The sequence below is a fragment of the Notothenia rossii genome (genome assembly GCF_949606895.1).
Source record: "Notothenia rossii genome assembly, chromosome: 7".
Lineage (NCBI taxonomy): Eukaryota > Metazoa > Chordata > Actinopteri > Perciformes > Nototheniidae > Notothenia > Notothenia rossii.
The window spans coordinates 34091661-34111573 of record NC_136905.1 but is presented as its reverse complement, the minus strand read 5'-3'; the positions used below and the strand labels follow the sequence as shown (position 1 = coordinate 34111573).

General features: G+C 44.8%; 1 protein-coding gene across 5 annotated transcripts in view; it reads left to right on the top strand.

Moving 5' to 3' along the window:
* The window catches only part of LOC307047197 (oxysterol-binding protein-related protein 10-like), a 139871-nt gene that overhangs the window by 102347 nt on the left and 17611 nt on the right, over positions 1-19913 (top strand). For 4 of the 5 annotated variants that reach the window (XR_013810367.1, XM_079693982.1, XM_079693980.1 and 1 more), the window contains one exon: positions 5268-5423. Coding sequence is in view for 4 of the 5 variants with exons in the window: in XM_079693982.1 (XP_079550108.1) it covers positions 5268-5423 (156 nt within the window). In the remaining variant the exon portion in view is untranslated. The remainder of the gene's footprint in view (positions 1-5267; positions 5424-19913) is intronic. The other variant, XM_079693981.1, reaches the window with a different exon arrangement.

Sequence of the window (19913 nt, the reverse complement as noted above, 5' to 3'; positions counted from 1 at the left end):
AGTAACTGGTGCAAATAGTTAAGTGTTTGTTTTGCAGCTGATCAGCCTGGGGGGATTAAGACCAGTCATGGGATATAAGGAGGATTAAGAGGAGGGGGTAGATGTTCATAAATACCCACGTGCACACAGGCGCATGACCTTTCACTGATACACACACTGTGCACGTACAATACTAGAATGAGTGGCATTATAAACATACACTTCCACATTTTCACTCAAACACTAACAACTATAACTTATTACTTTCAAATAACAGTTCTAAAGCAATAACAGTTAAAGAGTGAGCTTTTATGAAATCTAGTTTTACATCCTTTATAAATGTATTTATCTTTCAGATTTCAGAAGTTAAAAATCTAAGTGATGGTTGATTGAGAATGCAGAACCTCTGTAGCGTTATGAAGCGGCATAATGACAGAACAAAACCCTTGTAATAAACTGAAAAAATTACATATAACAGAGATGTTGAATCAACTTATATCTGACTTATTCAAATGACATACTGTCTTTTAAAACTGCTAAACATAGAAGTGTGATTGCACCTGTGAATTCACCAATACCAGGATTACTTGCTTGGCAAAGATACTGAACACCACATTTTATCCAGATGGCCAAATGTGTGTGAGTGTGTGCAAATGTTAGTCTCCCTGAGCAGGTACGATACAATATGATACAGTACGGTAATACTTTATTGTCAGATCAAGTCCAAATTTTTGTTTTGAATCACTGCAGCTCTATTTGTATAACATTACAATCACTGAGGATAATTTTTTCAAGACCCTTTAACATACATTTAAACTGGGATTTAATTTGAGAATAGACTGCTGCACTTAATACTTCTACAGTATAAATGTACGGAATTGCGGGTACCTGAAAACCCGAATCGAACAATTCATATTCACTGTTCAGGGCATGGTTGGGTTCAGAGATAATGCTAATGTATTGTCATGTTAGGATCATTTATACAGTTTCTCAAAAGGTTGACCAAAAATTTGAGCAGATTTGACTTTGAAGTGGTGGACAAACTCTTGTACCATGTAGTATTGCAATACTGTAGAACACTGAAAATCACAGATGTGAAAAAAAGATAAACGTGTCTACTGGCAACGAAAGACCGAAGGCAGCTGAGAAAATACATATTTTGTTCTGTCCTTTACAGATTTAGCAACACATTCCAGGATAGCAGATGGTTTATCATTACGCTTCAATATTTATATGGAAGGACCTGCTTGTTTTTTAAGCATGGTTATCCATAATGAATCAGATTGTGAGCCAAAAACAATTTCCTTCCACCTTATATTGCAGCCCCTGCTTCTGTACAGTGGCGGTTCTACCCCATTTGGCAGCTTTGTTTTGCAAGTGAATGCAGCACAAGACGCAAGCCTTGTAACCCCCCCCCCCCCCCCCCGGCGCAAGCTTGGAAATATGATTGGCGGCGATTTCATTTGAACTTTGCAAAACGAGAAGCATTTCGGATACAAGTAGACAGAAGGAATGAGGTATTTGCGGTCAGGGTATGGCTGGGGTAGGCTACAGCCATACCAATAAATGGCTTAACCCCACCATGAAAAATGATGTTAAAGTAAGCAAAATAAAGTCTGCCAACTCGCGCGGAGTAAATTACACAGACAGCAGTTAGTAAGATTGATTTCAGTAGCCACTTGTCTGGAAATACCAAAGACTAGAAACAGTTTTGAACACTTTTGTCACGTAGTGATCGTCTTAGATAGATAGATGTTCAATAGAACATCTTTGATAATGTCTTCTGGCCAATCAGAATCACGATAACGGCGTGGTGTTGTTGCAGGAAGTCCCGACCGAGAATACTTTTGCTGTAGTACATCTCTATATACATCGGTACAACTATAAGACCCCACGGTTTGATGATTGATAGGTGTGTGGGCTGTCTTTCATTTTGACACACAGAACAATGGGGGCTATCCACCCTTATCCACAATGTAAAGTAACTCACACAGCCTCTTCCCTCTCCTCTCTGTGAGGAGCAGCAGGTTCAGCTTTCAGAACAAAGTAACAAAAAACTAAAATGGCATACATTTTTTTAAATACGTCGTGTAGTAATATATATTTATTTATTTTTCTTCTCAAGAGAGCACCAGAATGTGTATTTGATGTTAGTATTTCAAAAGATCTCCTGGGGGAGAATCCCCCAAGACCTCCCTGCAGGGGTTGGGTTTTCAACTCTTTCACCTGTGGGGAAATTGCAGGATTGGCTCCAGGTCACCTTTTTTATTTACTACAAGACAAATGTGCCTTTTTATTTCATACAGTTCAATTTGGATTGAGACAGGGAAATAATCTAAACCTCACGCGTGGCGTTTCACTGTCAAGGGGAGCGTGTATGTAATTACATTGCAAATACTGACTTGAGCCCCACCACTGTATGGGTTAGCCCTACCATAGATTACCCAACACAAATACTCTGGCGCCGCAACTGTTTGCGGTCTACTATGACAGAGAAAAGCCTGTCAAGTTTGGCTGTACTCAGCATTGAATCAAAACGCACCATAGCTTTAAATCTTAATAAGTTTGTGTGGCGTTTTGCTGATCAAGATGGTAATCGCCACATTCAGCTCTTATAGACATGCCAACTTAATGCTCTGCTCACGGATGAGTCGATGAGAATAATAAACTGTTTAAGAAGATGACCTTACATGTGTAAATATATGTTTCTTCTTTGTGGGGGTCTGCCCCCAAAAAACAGTTTCAAGTCCTGAGAAAGTCAAATAAGAATGTGTGTAAAACTTCACTGCCCAGCCAAAAAAAAGTAACCACTTTGATTTAACTAGGCCAGTAGGTACGGGCATTCCACTGGATAATAACTGCAGCGATGTATGTTTTAGCTGAATACACGTTTTGTTAACCCTAACTGATGCAGTTAGTCATTTCTTTAATGTTTGTTCTTTCTGATAAAGTCAAGGTTGTAACTGTTTGCAATGAAGTTGTGGGGCGCTGAACTGTACGTTTGATTCTTTTGAATTATGATAGTAATTACTGGTCTTTCAAATTTGAAGGAGGGTGAGCAAGCATCTTGAGGAACGTTCATCATTAACTCCTCCAAAAAATATAGTTTATTTAATAATAACACTGAATATGTGAATCATAACAGTGATTGACAGCTGATAGGAATAATATGATTGTTAATATTATCATATTCATACAGACACACATCGTTGAGACAGTTAATTAATGTACTTATTGCAGCAGTCTGCATATTTGGTACCCCTGCTGGTCTAAGAGTTAAACTAACTAATTCAGTTAAAATTCATTAAATTACGTGTGCCACCTTATATATTTATATTTAAGGCTTTACTGATGTGCCACAATAATGTCACCTAATGTTATTGAGTTAAAATATCAATATTGTTGCTTTCCAAGTTAACATTGATTGATATGACTGCGATTAAATCAGCATATACTTCTGCCAGGGGATACCACCCCTGAAATTCTCCTGTCACCCTCTTGCCACCTCATGAATATTTATCTAGATCCGCCCCTGCTTCTGTATGAATGTGTATGAATGGGTGAATGCTGACTTGGGGTCGATAAGATTAGAAAAGCGCTTTATAAGTGCAGTTCGTTTATTATTTACCATGGAATATTGTTTTTTATGGAATAGATTATTTTTAAAACAACAACACAGTTTGAATATTTTCCAAAGTTACTTCTGTGGAGCACTTAATGCCAATGTTTGACTTGTATTATTCCCCCATTTTTTCAAAGAACTGCACAACGCACACAATTTGCAGCCTGGCAGAGTTTACATTGGTAAACAGTGAGCAGCTGCTCTGCGCTCAGCGGCCTCCATGCTGGTGATTACACCGGCTGTGGAGTGTAGCCAGGGGTGGATGGAGGTATACGAGGAGGAAGGGGGATGGGACAGTAGCAGGCAGGGGAGGGAACAGAGTGAGGACGGGTTCTGATGTAACGCAGTGTGTTTGTGCAGGGGGCGGGGCTTGTGTAAAGAGAGAGGCTCATGGGGATGGAGAGGATTGCCAGCCTCATGTTAATCTGTCTATCAGAAGTGCAGCAGCAGCAGCAGCAGATCTACGCTCTGCTTCCTCTCTGCCCATACCCCCTTTTCTTCCTTCCTCCTCTTCTTCTTCTTCTTCTTATCTCAGCTCACTTTCTTTCTTCTCTTCTTCTGTAATGTCTCTCAGCCTTTCCTTTCTCTGGTTCTGTCCCCCCTTCCTCCTCGGCTCTCTCTGTCACTTCTTGCTTTGGTAGTATTTGGAAGTCAGCGGGTCTTTCCCCTTATCTGTGTGTGGATGGTGGACATGAAATCCAGCATAACTCCCAACAAGTCAGCAGGGGTTGCATGCCAGCCCAACAACGTGAGTGTGAAACATCTAGTGTGTGTGTATGTGTGTGTGTGTGTGCGCGCGCGCGTATATGAGTGTGTGATAGAGAGCTTTTTGTTTGGCTCACAATGGTACCTCCATCTTCCGTAGTGCTCAGTCGTATAACCTTAGACACTAACTGTTGTTCTTTTGTTTAAAGCATACCCCATGGTTATAGAGTGATGCAGGAATTAGTCCCATGTTTTTGTACGTGTTTGTGGTTAGAAGCCTGAAATATGGTTATGGTTAACACAAACTGAATAGATTTTCCTGTTTTGTTGTACGACATAAAATATGTCAGTCAATACTTCACTGGTGAATGTCCGAAACTTCTATTTGTCATAAAAACTAAAGTTGCTTCACCTCGACACACCAAACATTAGCCGCATTTAGCTTAGCAGTGGTGATGGGCATCCATGCAATTGTAATGTAGTTTGTATACTACCTAACGTTAGCTTTTTACTTCCAGCGATTGCATTAATGCTTTAAAATGCATGAAGTGGAGTTAGTGGAGATGAATCTGCTTAGTAAAATATGTAAGTATCATATTAGCCCTTGCGATGCTAACTTTATAGAAGGTAAATATAAAGTCTACAGCAAAAACAAAGTTTAGGTGCAAGCTTTTCCTGTTTCAACACGACAATGCACAAAGCATGACCCACAGGAAGCATTTTCCATGAATTACAGTGCAAAAAGCGTGGTCATCAATTGATTACCCTGAATTTTAAACCAATTCAACTTGTTAAAGAGCTTTATCAATAAGCTGACGGTAATAGAGTGCTAAAAGGTTGATCTTTTGCCCTGAATTGTAGATGTAAAAGCGCTTTGAGGGGTCACAAAGACTGCATAAGTACTAAAAAGGCAGACAGTTTACGATGTACCATTCATACCTATAATTTGCGCCTCCACCAGCAGGGCCAGAGCAGCAGCCCAGAGACCCTGGACCTCAGCGACGAGACCACCGACACAGAGGACCATGAGGAGGAGGACCTGGGAGTTCTGGATGACCAGCGCAACATCATGCTTCACCTCTTGTCCCAGCTCAAACTGGGCATGGACCTCACACGGGTAAGACTCTGCCTTCATTACCTTTCATTAGGAGTCACTGCAAAGGCTTTCTGACAGAGCTCCACTCTGATTTAGTGTCTGTGAGCAAGACAGCCAAACCAGAATAGTGCTGCTCGGCCATCGAAGAACAACCACAACAAGCATTAGCTTGTTAAAAGTGAAAGAAATAAGTACAATTTAAAGTATTACAGAATAGATTATGCCCATAATATACTGCAACTCACAAATGATAATAGATAATAAATGACCTTTTTTTCTTTTGCTCTGTCCATTGTCAACATGTAAAGAAGCATCGTTTACAGTGGAGGAAATAAGTATTTGATCCCTTGCAGATTTTGTAAGTTTACCCACTTTAAGAAATTAACAGTCTGTCATTTTAATGGTAGGTTTATATAAAGAGTGAAAGTAAGAATATCAAAAATAAAATCCAGAAATGTACATTATATAAAAGGTAAAAACTGATTTGTATTTAACTGTGGGAAATAAGTATTTGATCCCCTTGTAAAACATGTGTTAGTACTTGGTGGAGAAACCCTTGTGTTGTGTCTCGGCAGATCTGTTAGTATTATTTCTCTGTGAGTCTTTATTGTCAAATTCTGTGTCTGCCATATCCTGTTTTACTTTGTCATTTCCCTTCTCATTTCAGGTAGTTCGACTCCTACCTTGCCTGTTTGTCCACTGACCTGATTATCTGCCCCGCCCTTATTGTTTGCACCTGTGGAGTCCCTTGCTTTTGTATATATTCTGTGTGTTCCCTGTGTTCAGTGCCAGATCGTTTTTGAACCTTGTGAATGGCTTACCTTGTTTAACACCTCAGTAAAAACCTTTTTATTGAATCATCTTTTGTCTGGAGTCGTGCATTTGGATCCTATCAGTTTGTGTGCCCCAGTCGTAACATTACGATCTGACCAACAAATGGACTCAGCCGACTCTCAAACCCTGAGGGCAGCGCTCTGCTCTCAGGCTCAACGTCTGCGGCAGCAGGAGGAAGAAATGAAGGACATAAACCAGGGAGTAATGACCCTGACTAACAGCCAGAGTGAGTTTCGTGGCACAGTTACAACGCAAATTAATCACCTGGCTGAACAGCTCCATAATGTACTCACACGGTTGGATAGTGTGCCCGCCGCTCCTTCCAACGCGGCTGCCCTAGCCCCAGAGCCTACAGCTGTTGTTTCCATGCCAGCTTCCATGATTCGTCTTGCTCCTCCTGCAAAGTTTTCGGGCGAGTCTGGAAAACTGCAGTCCTTTCCTAACGCATTGTGGCCTACATTTTATCTGCCAGTCTGCTGCCTTCCCCAGTGATCTAGCCAAGGTGGCGTTCATTGTGTCCCACCTCACGGGAAGAGCGGAAGCCTGGGCTATGGCAGAGTGGGCACGGAGGTCTCCGGTGTTTAATTCTCTCCAACTATTCACTGAGACTTTAAAAAAGATCTTTGACCGAACCACACCGGGAAGAGAAGCCGCCAGAGCCCTGACACAGATCTCCCAGCAGAATCAGAGTGTGTCTGACTACGCCATTGATTTTCGTACTTTGGCCACGGACAGTGGTTGGAATGAAGACGCACTATATGGCATGTTTTTCAGCGGACTCAGTGACTGTGTGCGGGATCTTCTTATTCCTCTTGATCTTTCGCCGGATTTGGACAGTATGATCGCCTTGCACAGACACTCGGCTGCAAGAGCGACGGAGGGAGAAACCCAGGAAAGCGTCACCTCCTGCACGATCTCCACTACGACCCGGATTTCAGACCCACAATCCCTCTTCGACCGTGAAACCTGCTTCGTGGAACACAGAAGAGGAACCCATGTAGCTCGGAAGGGCCAGGCTGTCTCCCGAGGAAAAGCAGCGGCGTCTCCGGGAGCGTTTATGTTTCTACTGTGGGAAGCAGGGACATTTCCTGGGAGCCTGCCCTTTAAAAGACGGGGCTCAACAGTAAGACGGAGGGTGCTGGTGAGCCGATTGACAACCGCAAATTTCTCTTCACGTTCCATGACCCAAGTTGAGGTTAGTAATAAGGAGCACAGCATAGCATTGAAAATACTTGTAGATTCAGGTGCTGACGCTAACCTTATGGACTGGGGGTTAGCTAAACGTTTGAAAATTGCCATTGACTCAGACAATTGAAACTAGCGCTCTGGACGGTACTCTCATGTGCAAAGTAACTCATAAAACCATGCCTCTTAAAATAACCATTGATCATGAACACACGGAGCATATGACTTTTCATCTTTTTGATTCTGCACAGCATGCAGTAATTCTGGGCTATCCCTGGTTGTGCAAACATAACCCTCACATTGATTGGCGGACTGGTAAAGTTTTGGGGTGGGAAAGCGAATGCTCTCATTCGTGTTTCAGGGGCAAAACTGACAACTGAAATTGTCAGAGAGCCCATTATAGACAATGACAGGGAAGATAAAAATAATCAAGACTCAGACTTCCCTGACCTTTCAAACGTACCCAGCTGCTACCGAGATCTCAAGATAAAACTAAAGCGACATCCCTTCCTCCTCACCGCACCTATGACTGCGCCATCGATCTCCTGCCTGGGTCCCCCTTGCCCAAGGGAAGACTGTACTCTCTCTCAGCTCCAGAGAGAGATTCTATGAGAGAGTACATTCAGTAGACGGCTCTCTCAAAACGGGTCTCATTCGTCCCTCGTCATCTCCCGCCGGAGCTGGTTTTTTCTTTGTTGAGAAGAAAGATGGATCCCTGAGGCCCTGCATCGACTACAGCCCCCTAAATTACATAACTATCAAGAACAGGTACCCCCTCCCACTTATGACATCAGCGTTTGAACTGTTGAAAGGTGCTAAAGTTTATTCAAAACTGGACCTACGTAACGCTTACCACTTGGTAAGGATACGGGAGGGGGACGAGTGAAAGACTGGTTTCAACACTCCAAGCGGACATTATGAGTATCTGGTAATGCCTTTTGGTTTAGCAAACGCACCTGCCGTTTTTCAGGCCCTCATAAATGATGTGTTGAGGGAGTTTTTGAATCATTTTGTTTTTGTCTATCTTGATGATATTTTGATTTTTTTCCATGATGAAGATTCACACGTTTCACATGTTCGCCAAGTATTAAAAAAGTTGTTGGACAATCAACTTTATGTTAAGGCAGAAAAATGTGAGTTCCACGTCAGTTCCACTGCATTTCTGGGTTTCATCCTGGGTCCTGACCAAATAATGATGGATCCTGCTAAAGTGAGCGCTGTGGCTGATTGGCCCACAACCTCTTCCAGGAAAAAAGTCCAACAGTTCCTTGGATTTGCTAACATCTACAGGAAGTTTGTTAGGAATTGTAGTGCTATTGCCGCACCTATGCATGTACTCACCTCTCCTTCTGTTCAGTTTGTGTGGACCCCACAGGCAGACCAAGCTTTCCAGAAGCTAAAGAAAGTGTTCACAACAGCTCCAATACTTACCATCCCAGATTCCCAACGGCAGTTCACGGTGGAGGTGGATGCCTCCAATGAGGGCATCGGGGCGGTCCTCTCAGAGGGCAGAGAAAGACAGTAAGCTCCATTCATGTGCCTACCTTTCACGTAAATTGTCTGCTGCTGAAGAAACTACGATGTAGGCAATAGAGAGTTATTAGCCGTGAAGGTAGCACTGGATGAGTGGAGGCACTGGCTAGAAGGGGCAAAACAGCCATTTATTGTGTGGACAGACCACAAAATGTTTAGAGTACATACGCAAGGCTAAGAGGTTAAGCTCCAGATAGGCACGATGGACCTTATTCTTCAATAGGTTTAACTTCATTCTCTCCTACCGCCCTGGCTCACAGAACGCCAAACCAGACGCGTTATCCAGGCTTTTTGACCCAGAGGCTCTTTCCAAGGAGACAGAGTCCATTCTACCGCCCACTCAGGTGATAGGAGGGGTGACATGGCCAATTGAGGCCAAGGTAAATCAAGCTTTAGAGGGAAAAACCGTACCCAGTGGTGGCCCCCCTAACCGTCTCTTTGTTCCCTCATCTGTCCGCTCTGACGTGATTCACTGGGCTCACACATCTGTATTAACATGTCATCCAGGCATCAAACGGACTATGTACATGATAAAACAGAGGTTTTGGTTTCCTAAAATGGAGAAGGAGGTTACTGAGTATGTGGCAGCCTGCACTACCTGTGCTCGGAATAAGACCTCTACCCAGTCTCCTATGGGTCTACTGCAACCTTTGTCCGTTCCCGGTCTGATATCTCGCTGGATTTTGTCACTGGACTGCCACCCTCTGCAGGTAACACCACCATCTGCACTGTTGTGGACAGATTTACTAAAATGACTCACTTTATCCCCATGCCCAAATCACCCTCTGCTAAAGAGACAGTAGAAGCGCTCTTGTCTCATGTTTTCAGGCTGCATGGATTTCCTCGAGACGTGGTGTCAGACCGTGGGCCGCAGTTTGTTTCCCAATTTTGGAAGGAGTTCTGCAACTTGATAGGAGCCACTCCCAGCCTCACATATGGTTATCACCCACAGGCTAATGGTCAATCAGAAAGGATCAACCAGGAACTGGAGACGTGTTTACGGTGTCTGGTGTTCCAGAATCCCACAACTTGGAGCAAGCAGCTGATATGGGTGGAGTATGCCCACAACACCCAACCTACATCTGCCACGGGTCTCTCCCCTTTTCACTGCGCCTATGGTTACCAGCCTCCTCTTTTCCCAGAGGTAGAGAAGGAAGTGACTGTACCGTCAGCACATGCCCTGGTGAGGCGGTGTCGCAGAGTCTGGGCAGGAGCTCGCCAGGTTCTCCTGAAGAGTGCTGCTCGCATGAAGAGGGCAGCAGATCGAAATCGTCGTCCGGCACCTGCCTACAGACCCGGGCAGAAGGTCTGGTTATCTACAAGAGACCTACCCCTATGTGTGGCCTCCAGGAAGCTTGCTCCGAGGTTTGTGGGTCCATTTCCCATAACTAAAGTCATTAACCCGGTGGCTGCTCGCCTGCGCCTGCCCAGGTCCTTGAGAGTCCACCCTGCCTTTCATGTGGCCAAAGTCAAACCGGTTCGGGAGAGTCGTTTGGTTCCTCCATCCAAGCCCCCTCCTCCCCCCCGGATGTTAGACGGCGGTCTGATATACAACGTCAAAAAACTGCTAGCAGTCAGGAAGAGAGGAAGCGGCCTGCAGTTTCTTGTGGACTGGAAAGGATACGGTCCAGAACATCGGTCATGGGTACCAGCAAGTTTTGTTGTGGACTTTTTCAGGCTTAATCCACAGGAACCTGGGCCGTCTGGAGTCGGCCGTAGAGGGGGGGGGGTACTGTTGTGTCTCGGCAGATCTGTTAGTATTTTTTCTCTGTGAGTCTTTATTGTCAAATTCCGTGTCTGCCATTTCCTGTTTTACTTTGTCATTTCCCTTCTCATTTCAGGTAGTTCTACTCCTACCTTGCCTGTTTGTCCACGGACCTGATTATCTGCCCCGCCCTTATTGTTTGCACCTGTGGAGTCCCTTGCTTTTGTATATATTTTGTGTGTTCCCTGTGCAAAGTGCCAGATCGTTTTTGAACCTTGTGAATGGCTTACCTTGTGAATGGCTTACCTTGTTTAACACCTCAGTAAAACAATTTTTTATTGAATCATCTTTTGTCTGGAATCGTGCATTTGGGTCCTATCAGTTTTGTGTGCCCCAGTCGTAACACCTTGTTGGACACACAGAGGTCAGACACTTCTAATAGTTGGTCTCCAGGTTTGTGCACACCTCAGGAAGGACTCTGGTCCACTCCTCTCTGAAGATCCTCTCCAAATCCTGAAGATTTTGAGGCTGATGCTTGGCATCTTGAAGCTTCAGCTCCCTCCACAGATTTTCTATGGGATTAAGGTCTGGAGACTGGCTAGGCCACTCCATCACCTACATGTGCTTCTTCTTTAGCCACTCCTGTGTTGCCTTTGCCATAGGTTCAGGCTCATTGCCCTGCTGGAAGACCTGTCAATGACCCATTTCCAGTGTCCTGACTGAGGGAAGGAGGCTATCGGCCAAGATTTTACGGTGCATGTCCATCCTCTCCTCGATGCAGGGAAGTGGTCATGTCCCCTTAGCAGAGAAACACCCACAAAGCATAATGTTTCCACCTCCATGTTTGACGGTGGGGATGGTGTTCTGGAGATTAAAGTCAGCATCTATCTTCTTCCAAACACAGCAGGTCGAGTTGATGCCAAAGATCTCGATTTTGGTCTCATCTGACCACATCATCTTCTCCCACGCCTTCTGTGAATCATTCGGATGTTCATTGTCAAACTTCAGACGGGCCTTTCATGTTTTTCTTGAGCAGGGGGCCTTGATGCGCTGCAGGATTTGATCCATTATGGTGTAGTGCAGGGGTGCCCAACCAGTCGATCGCGATCAACCGGGAGATTCCCAGTCGATCGCAAGATGTGTCCACAAATAGAACAACAATATTCTGTTTTATCGTTAATGTCCTATAACATAATCTTCCTGTGCCAGAATAATGCACTTGAACGCATCAAAGCTTTGTGATTGGCCGGCGTGACCCCATGTGTCGGGGCGTAGCTGGTGGGCAGTGGGCACTATTTCGCTGGCGTTGTCCGTGTCAACCACATCCATGGTGTAAACAGGAGTGACAGTCCGCACACACACAAGACCGCAATTATGGCAGAAGCAAAAAAGCCCAAAATATATAATTTTCACTCCGAGTGGGAGGATGATTATGTTTGTATCTATTCCAATTCCATCTGTCTCATCTGCAATGCGAGCGTAGCTTTATCGAAGAAGGGTAATTTAGGAGCGGCATTTCAAAACAGTGCGCAAACGCTATGAGACGGAATTCCCTCCTAATTCTGCCCTACGCTCCCAAAAGGGCAGGGACCTGAAAGGACAGCTAAATGTACAGCAGTCCATTTTCACAAGGCACAACAACAAGAGGAAGGCTGCTACCATAGCATCTTATCGTGTCAGTCACGTTCTTGCGAAACACATGAAGTCTTTCAAAGACGGTGAAGTTGTGAAAGAAGCATTCCTGGAGACTGCCGACACACTTTTTAGGGAAAGTAAAAATAACAGTAGTATTTCAACAGGTTTTTGATATAATAAAAAATCAAGTTAGATACCGTTATTAATCAGCTGTTCGTTTTAGTTTGTTTGAACTCATTCATTATAATTATTGTACACAATGGTATAAGAATGCAAACTTAAATTGATTATAGTCTATTATCAATTCAGGTTAAGAATGTTGCTTGCATCCTATTTTAAAGGCATTTCTTTTTATACTCCACTAAAGTGCAACAAAAAAAGGTTTGATTCTATTAATTTTGTCTTTTTTATTGCTCTTTGGCAACAGATTCCTGTGTAGCTTCAGATCTGAGTTGTCTTATTAGTAAGACTAATTTATACTTTTGTAGCAACACTATTTTTATATAATGGCAAAGAAAGGGTTCAGAGAATTTTCTTTTTTCCCTGTGTCATATGTGGCAGCACTGTTCAATGTTTCTTGAAAACATTACCCACTGTAGTATGTGACGTTTGAATAAACTCTGTATCAACAACACTGTTGTGTAACTTCAGTTAAATACTTGTATGTGTGTAGATTACAAAGAGGTAAGATAAAGGATCTGCAGTATTTTATGAAGTATTAATTGTACAAAGGTCAGTTTTATACAATAGAAGTGTGTATTTACCTGGTAGTAGGCTGTCAGTAATGGCTACACCTCTCTATTTGGACTGGTAGATCTCGGCAGTCTGGCAACTTTAAAAGTAGCTCTCGGTTCAAAAAAGGTTGGGCACCCCTGGTGTAGTGTATTACCAATAGTTTTCTTTGTGACTGTGCTCCCAGCTGCCTTGAGATCATTAACAAGTTCCTCCGTGTAGTTCTTGGCTGATCCCTCACCTTTCTCATGATCATCAATACCCCAAGGGGCGAGATGTTGTGTGGAGCCCCAGACCGAGGGCGACTGATGCTCATTTTGTGTTTCTTCCATTTAGAAACACACACATTACTTTTCTGAATAATGGCACCACCAGTTGTCTCCTTCTCCCCAAGCTGCTTTCTGATGGTCTTGTAGTCAATCCCAGCCTCGTGAAGGTCTACAGTCCTGTCCCTTAGGTCCTTAGACAGCTCTTTAGTCTTGCCCATGGTGGAGAGGTTGGAATCTGATTGATTGATTCTGTGGACAGGTGTCTTTTATTCAGGTAACAGGTTGATATTAGGAGTACTTTTTTAAAGGAAGAGGACTTATTTCACCGATCTGTGGGACCCAAAATCCTTGTTTGTTTCAAGGGGGTCAAATACTTATTTCCCCCAGTTAAATGCAAATACATTTTTATCTTTTATATTATGTCAATTTCTGGATTTTATTTTTTATATTCTTACTCTCACTGTTTATATAAACCTACCATTACAATTATAGACTGTTAATTCATTTGTAAAATCTGCAGGGGATCAAATACTTATTTCCTCCACTGTCTTTGGAGGCAGCTCTAGATATGTTTTAGTAATCAATCACTATCCCTATGTTATTGTTTACTATCAGTTTAATCTCAATAAGGATTTGGGGATTTTGAGATTAGGGTATTTGTCTGTTATTATCCGTGTGTCCAGGATTTCTCGATATAGCAAGGGGAGGATGTAGAGTATTTATAGCCCGGCTTGGGGAGTAATAGAGTACATGTAACAGGATTCATAATCAGGATACAAAAAACTGTATTCCCTTACAGTTACATAAAAAAGCGTTTATTAGCAGGATTATAATGTTACATATATACAAACAATACATTTAAAAATAAAAAAACGATATGTTATGAAACTCAGGGTTACATATTATAACACTTTACGACTAATCTCCCAGTCCAAAACACACAAACAAAAAACCTAGTAGTCGGTTTCTTCTCTCCTAGCTTACATGTCCTGTTCTCTTACATAATACACTACATTTAAAGTGTTCTTATTGATATTTATTTTCTTTTGTATTTAATTGGGTCACATTGGATAGTGAGGTAATCCAAGATGAACGGAAAGTTATCATGTTACATTACTTTACAGTGTGAAACTATAGGTTACTTACGTAACCCCAGTTCTCAGAGTAACATGAAGTGAGATGTCTCACTATGGGATGCGCCTCAACGCGTATGCAAACAGAAGCATCAATCTCATTACGCCAATCCTGATTGGCTGGTGATCTTGATGTCTACGTCAGGGAATCCACCCACCCTATAAGTAGCTTGCGCTACGACGCAGCGTCATTCAAAATAAGCACCTCTTCTCGCTTCGCCTTAGCAAGAAGGGCCGTCTGGTGAGACATCTCACTTCATGTTACTCTGAGAACTGGGGTTACCTAAGTAACCTATAGTTCTCATTCATAACACTCCGTTCGATGTCTCACTATGGGATATTGAAACTCCCGTATTGCTAGACATGCTTATCTCGAAAATCACCAAAACAACTAGAACTTAACAGGTAGAACCCTGTCTCAACACGGGGCCAAGCACTGCGCGGGCCACACTTGGAGCAGAGACATCTAGCCTGTAAAAGCGGACAAAAGTGAGCGGTGAGAACCAGCTCGCTGCTGCACAAATGTCTTGGATGGAAACACCCTTGAACAAAGCCCAGGATGTAGCCAGTCCACGAGTAGAATGAGCACGCAGGCCCGTTGGTGCCTGCAAACCCTGACTCGTATAAGCCAGAGCAATCGCTTCCACAATCCAGTGGGAGAGCCGTTGCCTGGTAACGGGCTTGCCCTTCTGAGGGTTAACCCAGGATATAAAGAGTTGGTCATTGCAACGAAACTCTTTTGACCTGTCCATATAGGTGCGTAAAGCACGAACTGGACACAGCAAATTTGGCCGCTGTTCCTCAGAGGAACACAGCGGCGGAGGAAATGCCACAATGTCAATGGGGGTACATGAGCCAACCACCTTAGGTATAAAGGCAGGATTGGGCTTCAGCAACACTCTCGTTTGCCCCGGGGCAAACTGAGTGCATGAAGGATGTACAGAGAGCGCATGAATGTCACTGACTCGCTTGGCAGATGCCAGAGCCAGTAACAGCACTGTCTTCAGTGACAGGTGTTTCATGTCAGCTTCTTCCAGGGGTTCAAATGGTGGTCGAGTGAGCCCATCTAAAACCACTGCCAAGTCCCATAAGGGCACCAGTGACCTGGAAACAGGGAGGAGCCTGCGAGCCCCTTTCATAAAACGGCAGACCAATGGAGGTTGGCTAGCCGTCTTTCCCTCAAAGCCCACATGGCATGCAGCAATAGCAGCCAGGTACACTTTGATCGTAGAGAAAGCTCTTTGTTTATCAATTAGGTCCTGTAGAAATGATAAAATCACCCCGACAGGACATTGAAAAGAGATGTGTCCTTTTTGAAGGCACCACTCCTCAAACACCCTCCACTTACAGTCATAGAGAGACCTGGTGGAGGAAGCTCTTGCACTCTGAATTAGGGGTGCACCGAATGGGAAATTCTTGGCCGAAACCGATACCGAAAATAGGAAACAGTTGGCCGAAAACCGAATGCCGTAAGGCCGAAAAATTATTAATAGAAATATATATATATATATATAATGTATACATTTTTTACCAATGTTGTTTAGCTACCTGATTATGGAAAAATACATGATTATGGCAAAACTTAACTTAAATAATAATCACTATTATGGGTCCATAAAACATTTATTCAGTACTTTTGAATGCATACAGTACATTAATTCCAAGTCAAGTGCATTTTCTTTTCTCTGTAGGATAACTACAACAAAGTGCATTCAGAACAAAGCCAAGGTGCTTTAAAACTGCATAAACATCTAGGCCAGTAGGCCTACAACAAAATAGTGTAAATAAAGACTGTAACAGCCAGGCCTTCAACAACAACAAATGCACCTATAAGTGCACAAATGTGCAAACTGGATAAATCCACATGAATGTAACTATTTACAAATGAAATTACAACTGAATTTCAATAATCTGTAAATAAGGCTGTCTGTCCTCATAAGCAAAGTAGTAAACATTGTATAAAGATACATAAAGTGAAAACTGGTTACAAAATCCACAATCAATTACAAATTAAATTACAATTTCAAGAATCTGCAAAATAAGGTGGTCTGTCCTCATGAGCAATGTAAACAACATTGTATCATTTCGATACCGAAAGTACAATATATTTAACACTGTGCTGCTGTCATTTCCCCCTAATGATAACCTGAGATGGTGAATTATAACTCACAATGAAAATTGTTCAGGAAAGTGGGTATAGAGTAGACATGTAGAACTAGATAAGCTTATGATAAGCCAGCCTTGTCTACTTATTAAGGAAAAGTGGGAGGTTCTTTTTAATGAACATTAGCTTCTCTGCTTTATCAGCCATAAGTCTGTTCCTCTTCTCATCAAGCACATGAGAGGCAGCGCTGAAGAGTCTCTCGCTGTCAGTGCTTGCTATTTGATCTTACTCCGCATATTTGTCCGGGTGTTTTGATTTCAAGTGGTGGAGTAATCCCGAAGTGGTGAAAGTCTTTGCAGTTACACCCCCTCGAGAAATGTCTGCTGAACACGTTTTACAAATCGCAATCCGCGCCTCTTTCTCTGATATTTTTAAATATCTCCAAGCGCCAGACATGTTGGCTGTGAGCCAGCCGCGAGCATGGTCGCGCGCCGTACTTGTCGCCGCGTTTTGATTACGTCATCACAACAACACGTTAGCTTACCAACGTAACCCTGTTCCCTGACATTCCGAAAATTATCGGCCGAAAATGGTTAAAAAGGCCCTTTCGGCTTTCGGCCGATAATTTTCGGCGGCCGAATATTCGGTGCATCCCTACTCTGAATAGTGTTTATCACCTTCTGAGGGAGCCTCACTGTATTCAGATTGTACCACTCACGGGCCGGGCCCATAGTGCCAAGCGCTCTGGGTGTGGGTGAAAGATCGTCCCCCCCACCTGAGACAGTATGTCCCTGCGTAGTGGGAGCTGCCACGGCTGCCCGCACAGCAGCTGATATATCTCCGCCAGCCAGTACATTGCAGGCCAGTGCGGAGCTATCAGGATCAGTGTGTTGCGTTGTTCTCTCACTCTGGCCAGAGTTAGAGGTATCAGAGCCAGGGGTGGGAACGCGTACAGAAGGACCGGAGGCCAAACGAGCGCGTCCACGCCTAACGGTGCGTTTAAATCGTGCATTGAAAAGAACAGCTGAAATTGAGCATTTTCTTTTGATGCGAACAGATCTACCGCGGCTCGGCCGTTAACGCACCCACAGCTGACTCACAACCATTGGATGTAGAGTCCAGTCTGCATATAGTGGTGCACCTCTGGACAGAAGATCTGCCCCGAGGTTCATCCCTCCTGGTACGTGCGTCGCTCTCAGAGAGAGGAGACGTCCGCAGCTCCATAAGATCAGTTTGCGTGCCAGCATGTGTAACTGGAGAGAACGCAAACCCCCTTGGCGGTTTATATACAATATTGTGGTCGTGTTGTCTGTCCTCACGAGGACATGATGTCCTCTGAGAAAAGGCAGAAAGCGTTTTAGGGTGAGGAACACCGCTAAAAGCTCCAGATAATTTATGTGTGACCGTTGGAGGTCTCTGCTCCAGAGACCCCTCACAGGTCGACCTTCGTATATACCCCCCCAGCCCGTCAGACATGCGTCTGTTGTCACCTTCCGCGATAGGACAGCACCCATAGGCACGCCCCGTACTAGCAAAGTCGGGTGCAGCCAGTGGCGCAGTGCCATTACGCATTTCATAGTGACCATCACTCTCCGCGCCATGGCGCGCGGGGTCCAGTCTGAGGGCAGCTACCCAGCGCTGAAACTCCCTCACGTGTAAGCGTCCCAGTCGTACCACCAGGATGGCTTACGCCATGAGCCCCAGTAACCGCAGATATGATCTGAAGAGAACATATTTGCATAGCCGGAAATGAGCGAGGCAAGCTCTGAAGGCTTTCACTCTTTCTGCAGACAGGCGGGCTGTAATGGGCACCGAATTCAGGTGTAGGCCCAGGAAGAGCACAGTCTGGGCTGGGGACAACATGCTCTTTTCTGTGTTTATGACGAAACCCAGATCGAGCAGGTGTTTTACGAGGACATTCGTCTGCGTAATAGCCTCTTGCTCCGACTGTGCGAGAAGCAGCCAGTCGTCCAGCTAACTTGCCAAGCGAATACCGTGTTGTTTTAACGGGGCTATCGCGGCTTCCGTACACCGTACAAACACTCGCGGGCTGAGAGACAGACCGTTTTGCTTTTCATTTTTATTGACTGCGCCCTTGGCTTCAAGCCTGGAAATGACAGTGGAAAATGATTTTTTAGGAAACAATAATGATGACATGTGTTTGTGTGACTTAAACAGGCAGCGGAACTTGCTGTCTTTGATGTTAAGTCCATTTCCCTTATGGCGCGAACTTGAGGATGACGTTCTGGCATCACTCTAGACGGCGGGAAGATGGGGGCATGATGGCACCCCGAACACACATGAGCATCTAACACTGGAACGTGTTCTGGAGCTGGGGAACAGGGAACTTCCAGCTCTCTCATCGAGGAGAGGAGAGGAGGCTGTCAGGCCACCCGCTTCTTCTTCCTCGCCTGGTTGCTGAAAACTTGGGTCGGCTGTGCCTGAGCGGCAGCTGCCGGAACCGGAGATCTTCTTGGCCAGCTCATCCTCGCCTCGTGCCTGGGCTGGGGACCCGGGACGTGCTGTGGTCTCTGCTGCTTCGGTATCTTGAACCTGGCAGGACGTGAGACAGCTTGAGTGAAGGCCTGCCGCGGGACCGTTGAAGGTGGCGGCTGGACCCTTCGGGGGAGACAGAGCTGGAGAGCCTCGTCTTCCTTCTTTTTTGATTCGCATCTCAGCTGCATCGAAGCTAGAGCGGAGCCAAATATGCCCTCAGGAACAATAGGCATGTCCAGAACATCCTCTTTTTCCCGGTCTGGAAGGTTCATCAGGTTGAGCCACCTGGCTCTCTCCTGTACCACCATAATTCCCAGTGCTTTGCCTGTGGCTTGGACTGCACAGCGCTGCACACAGAGGCAAATGTCCGTGATCGCTGCAATCTCGTCCCACACGGCAGGCTCAGGTTTGCTCGACAAGTCTTCGCAGAGCTCCGGCTGGTAGGCGGTCGGCAGCGAGGAGACGTTGAGTGCCCTGGCAGACAAAGCTGCGGCTTTATAGGCCCGTTCGGTCATCGCTGACTGAAAACGGTCTGCCTTTGCCGGTAGCGTGGGGTTCCTGCTCGGTGTCGAAGCCAGCCTCGGTTGGAGGTGGGCTGCCACCAGCGGTTCCATGGGCGGCATGCGGAGCAGGCCGAGCCTCTCCATACCGTCACAGTCCAGGGAGGAGGCACCCTGGATTTGGGCCTTGTTGCTGAAAGGGTGGTCTCTCCACGAGACCGAAACCTCGTCCAGCATCTCCGGAAAGACTGGAAGGAGCTGCATCCCATAGTGAGACATCGAACGGAGTGTTATGAATGAGAACTTAGATTTGTTGTTCCTAGCGAACACATAGGAAGTCAGCCTATCACATGTTCCTAATGTACAGTATGAACTAGTGTCTCCT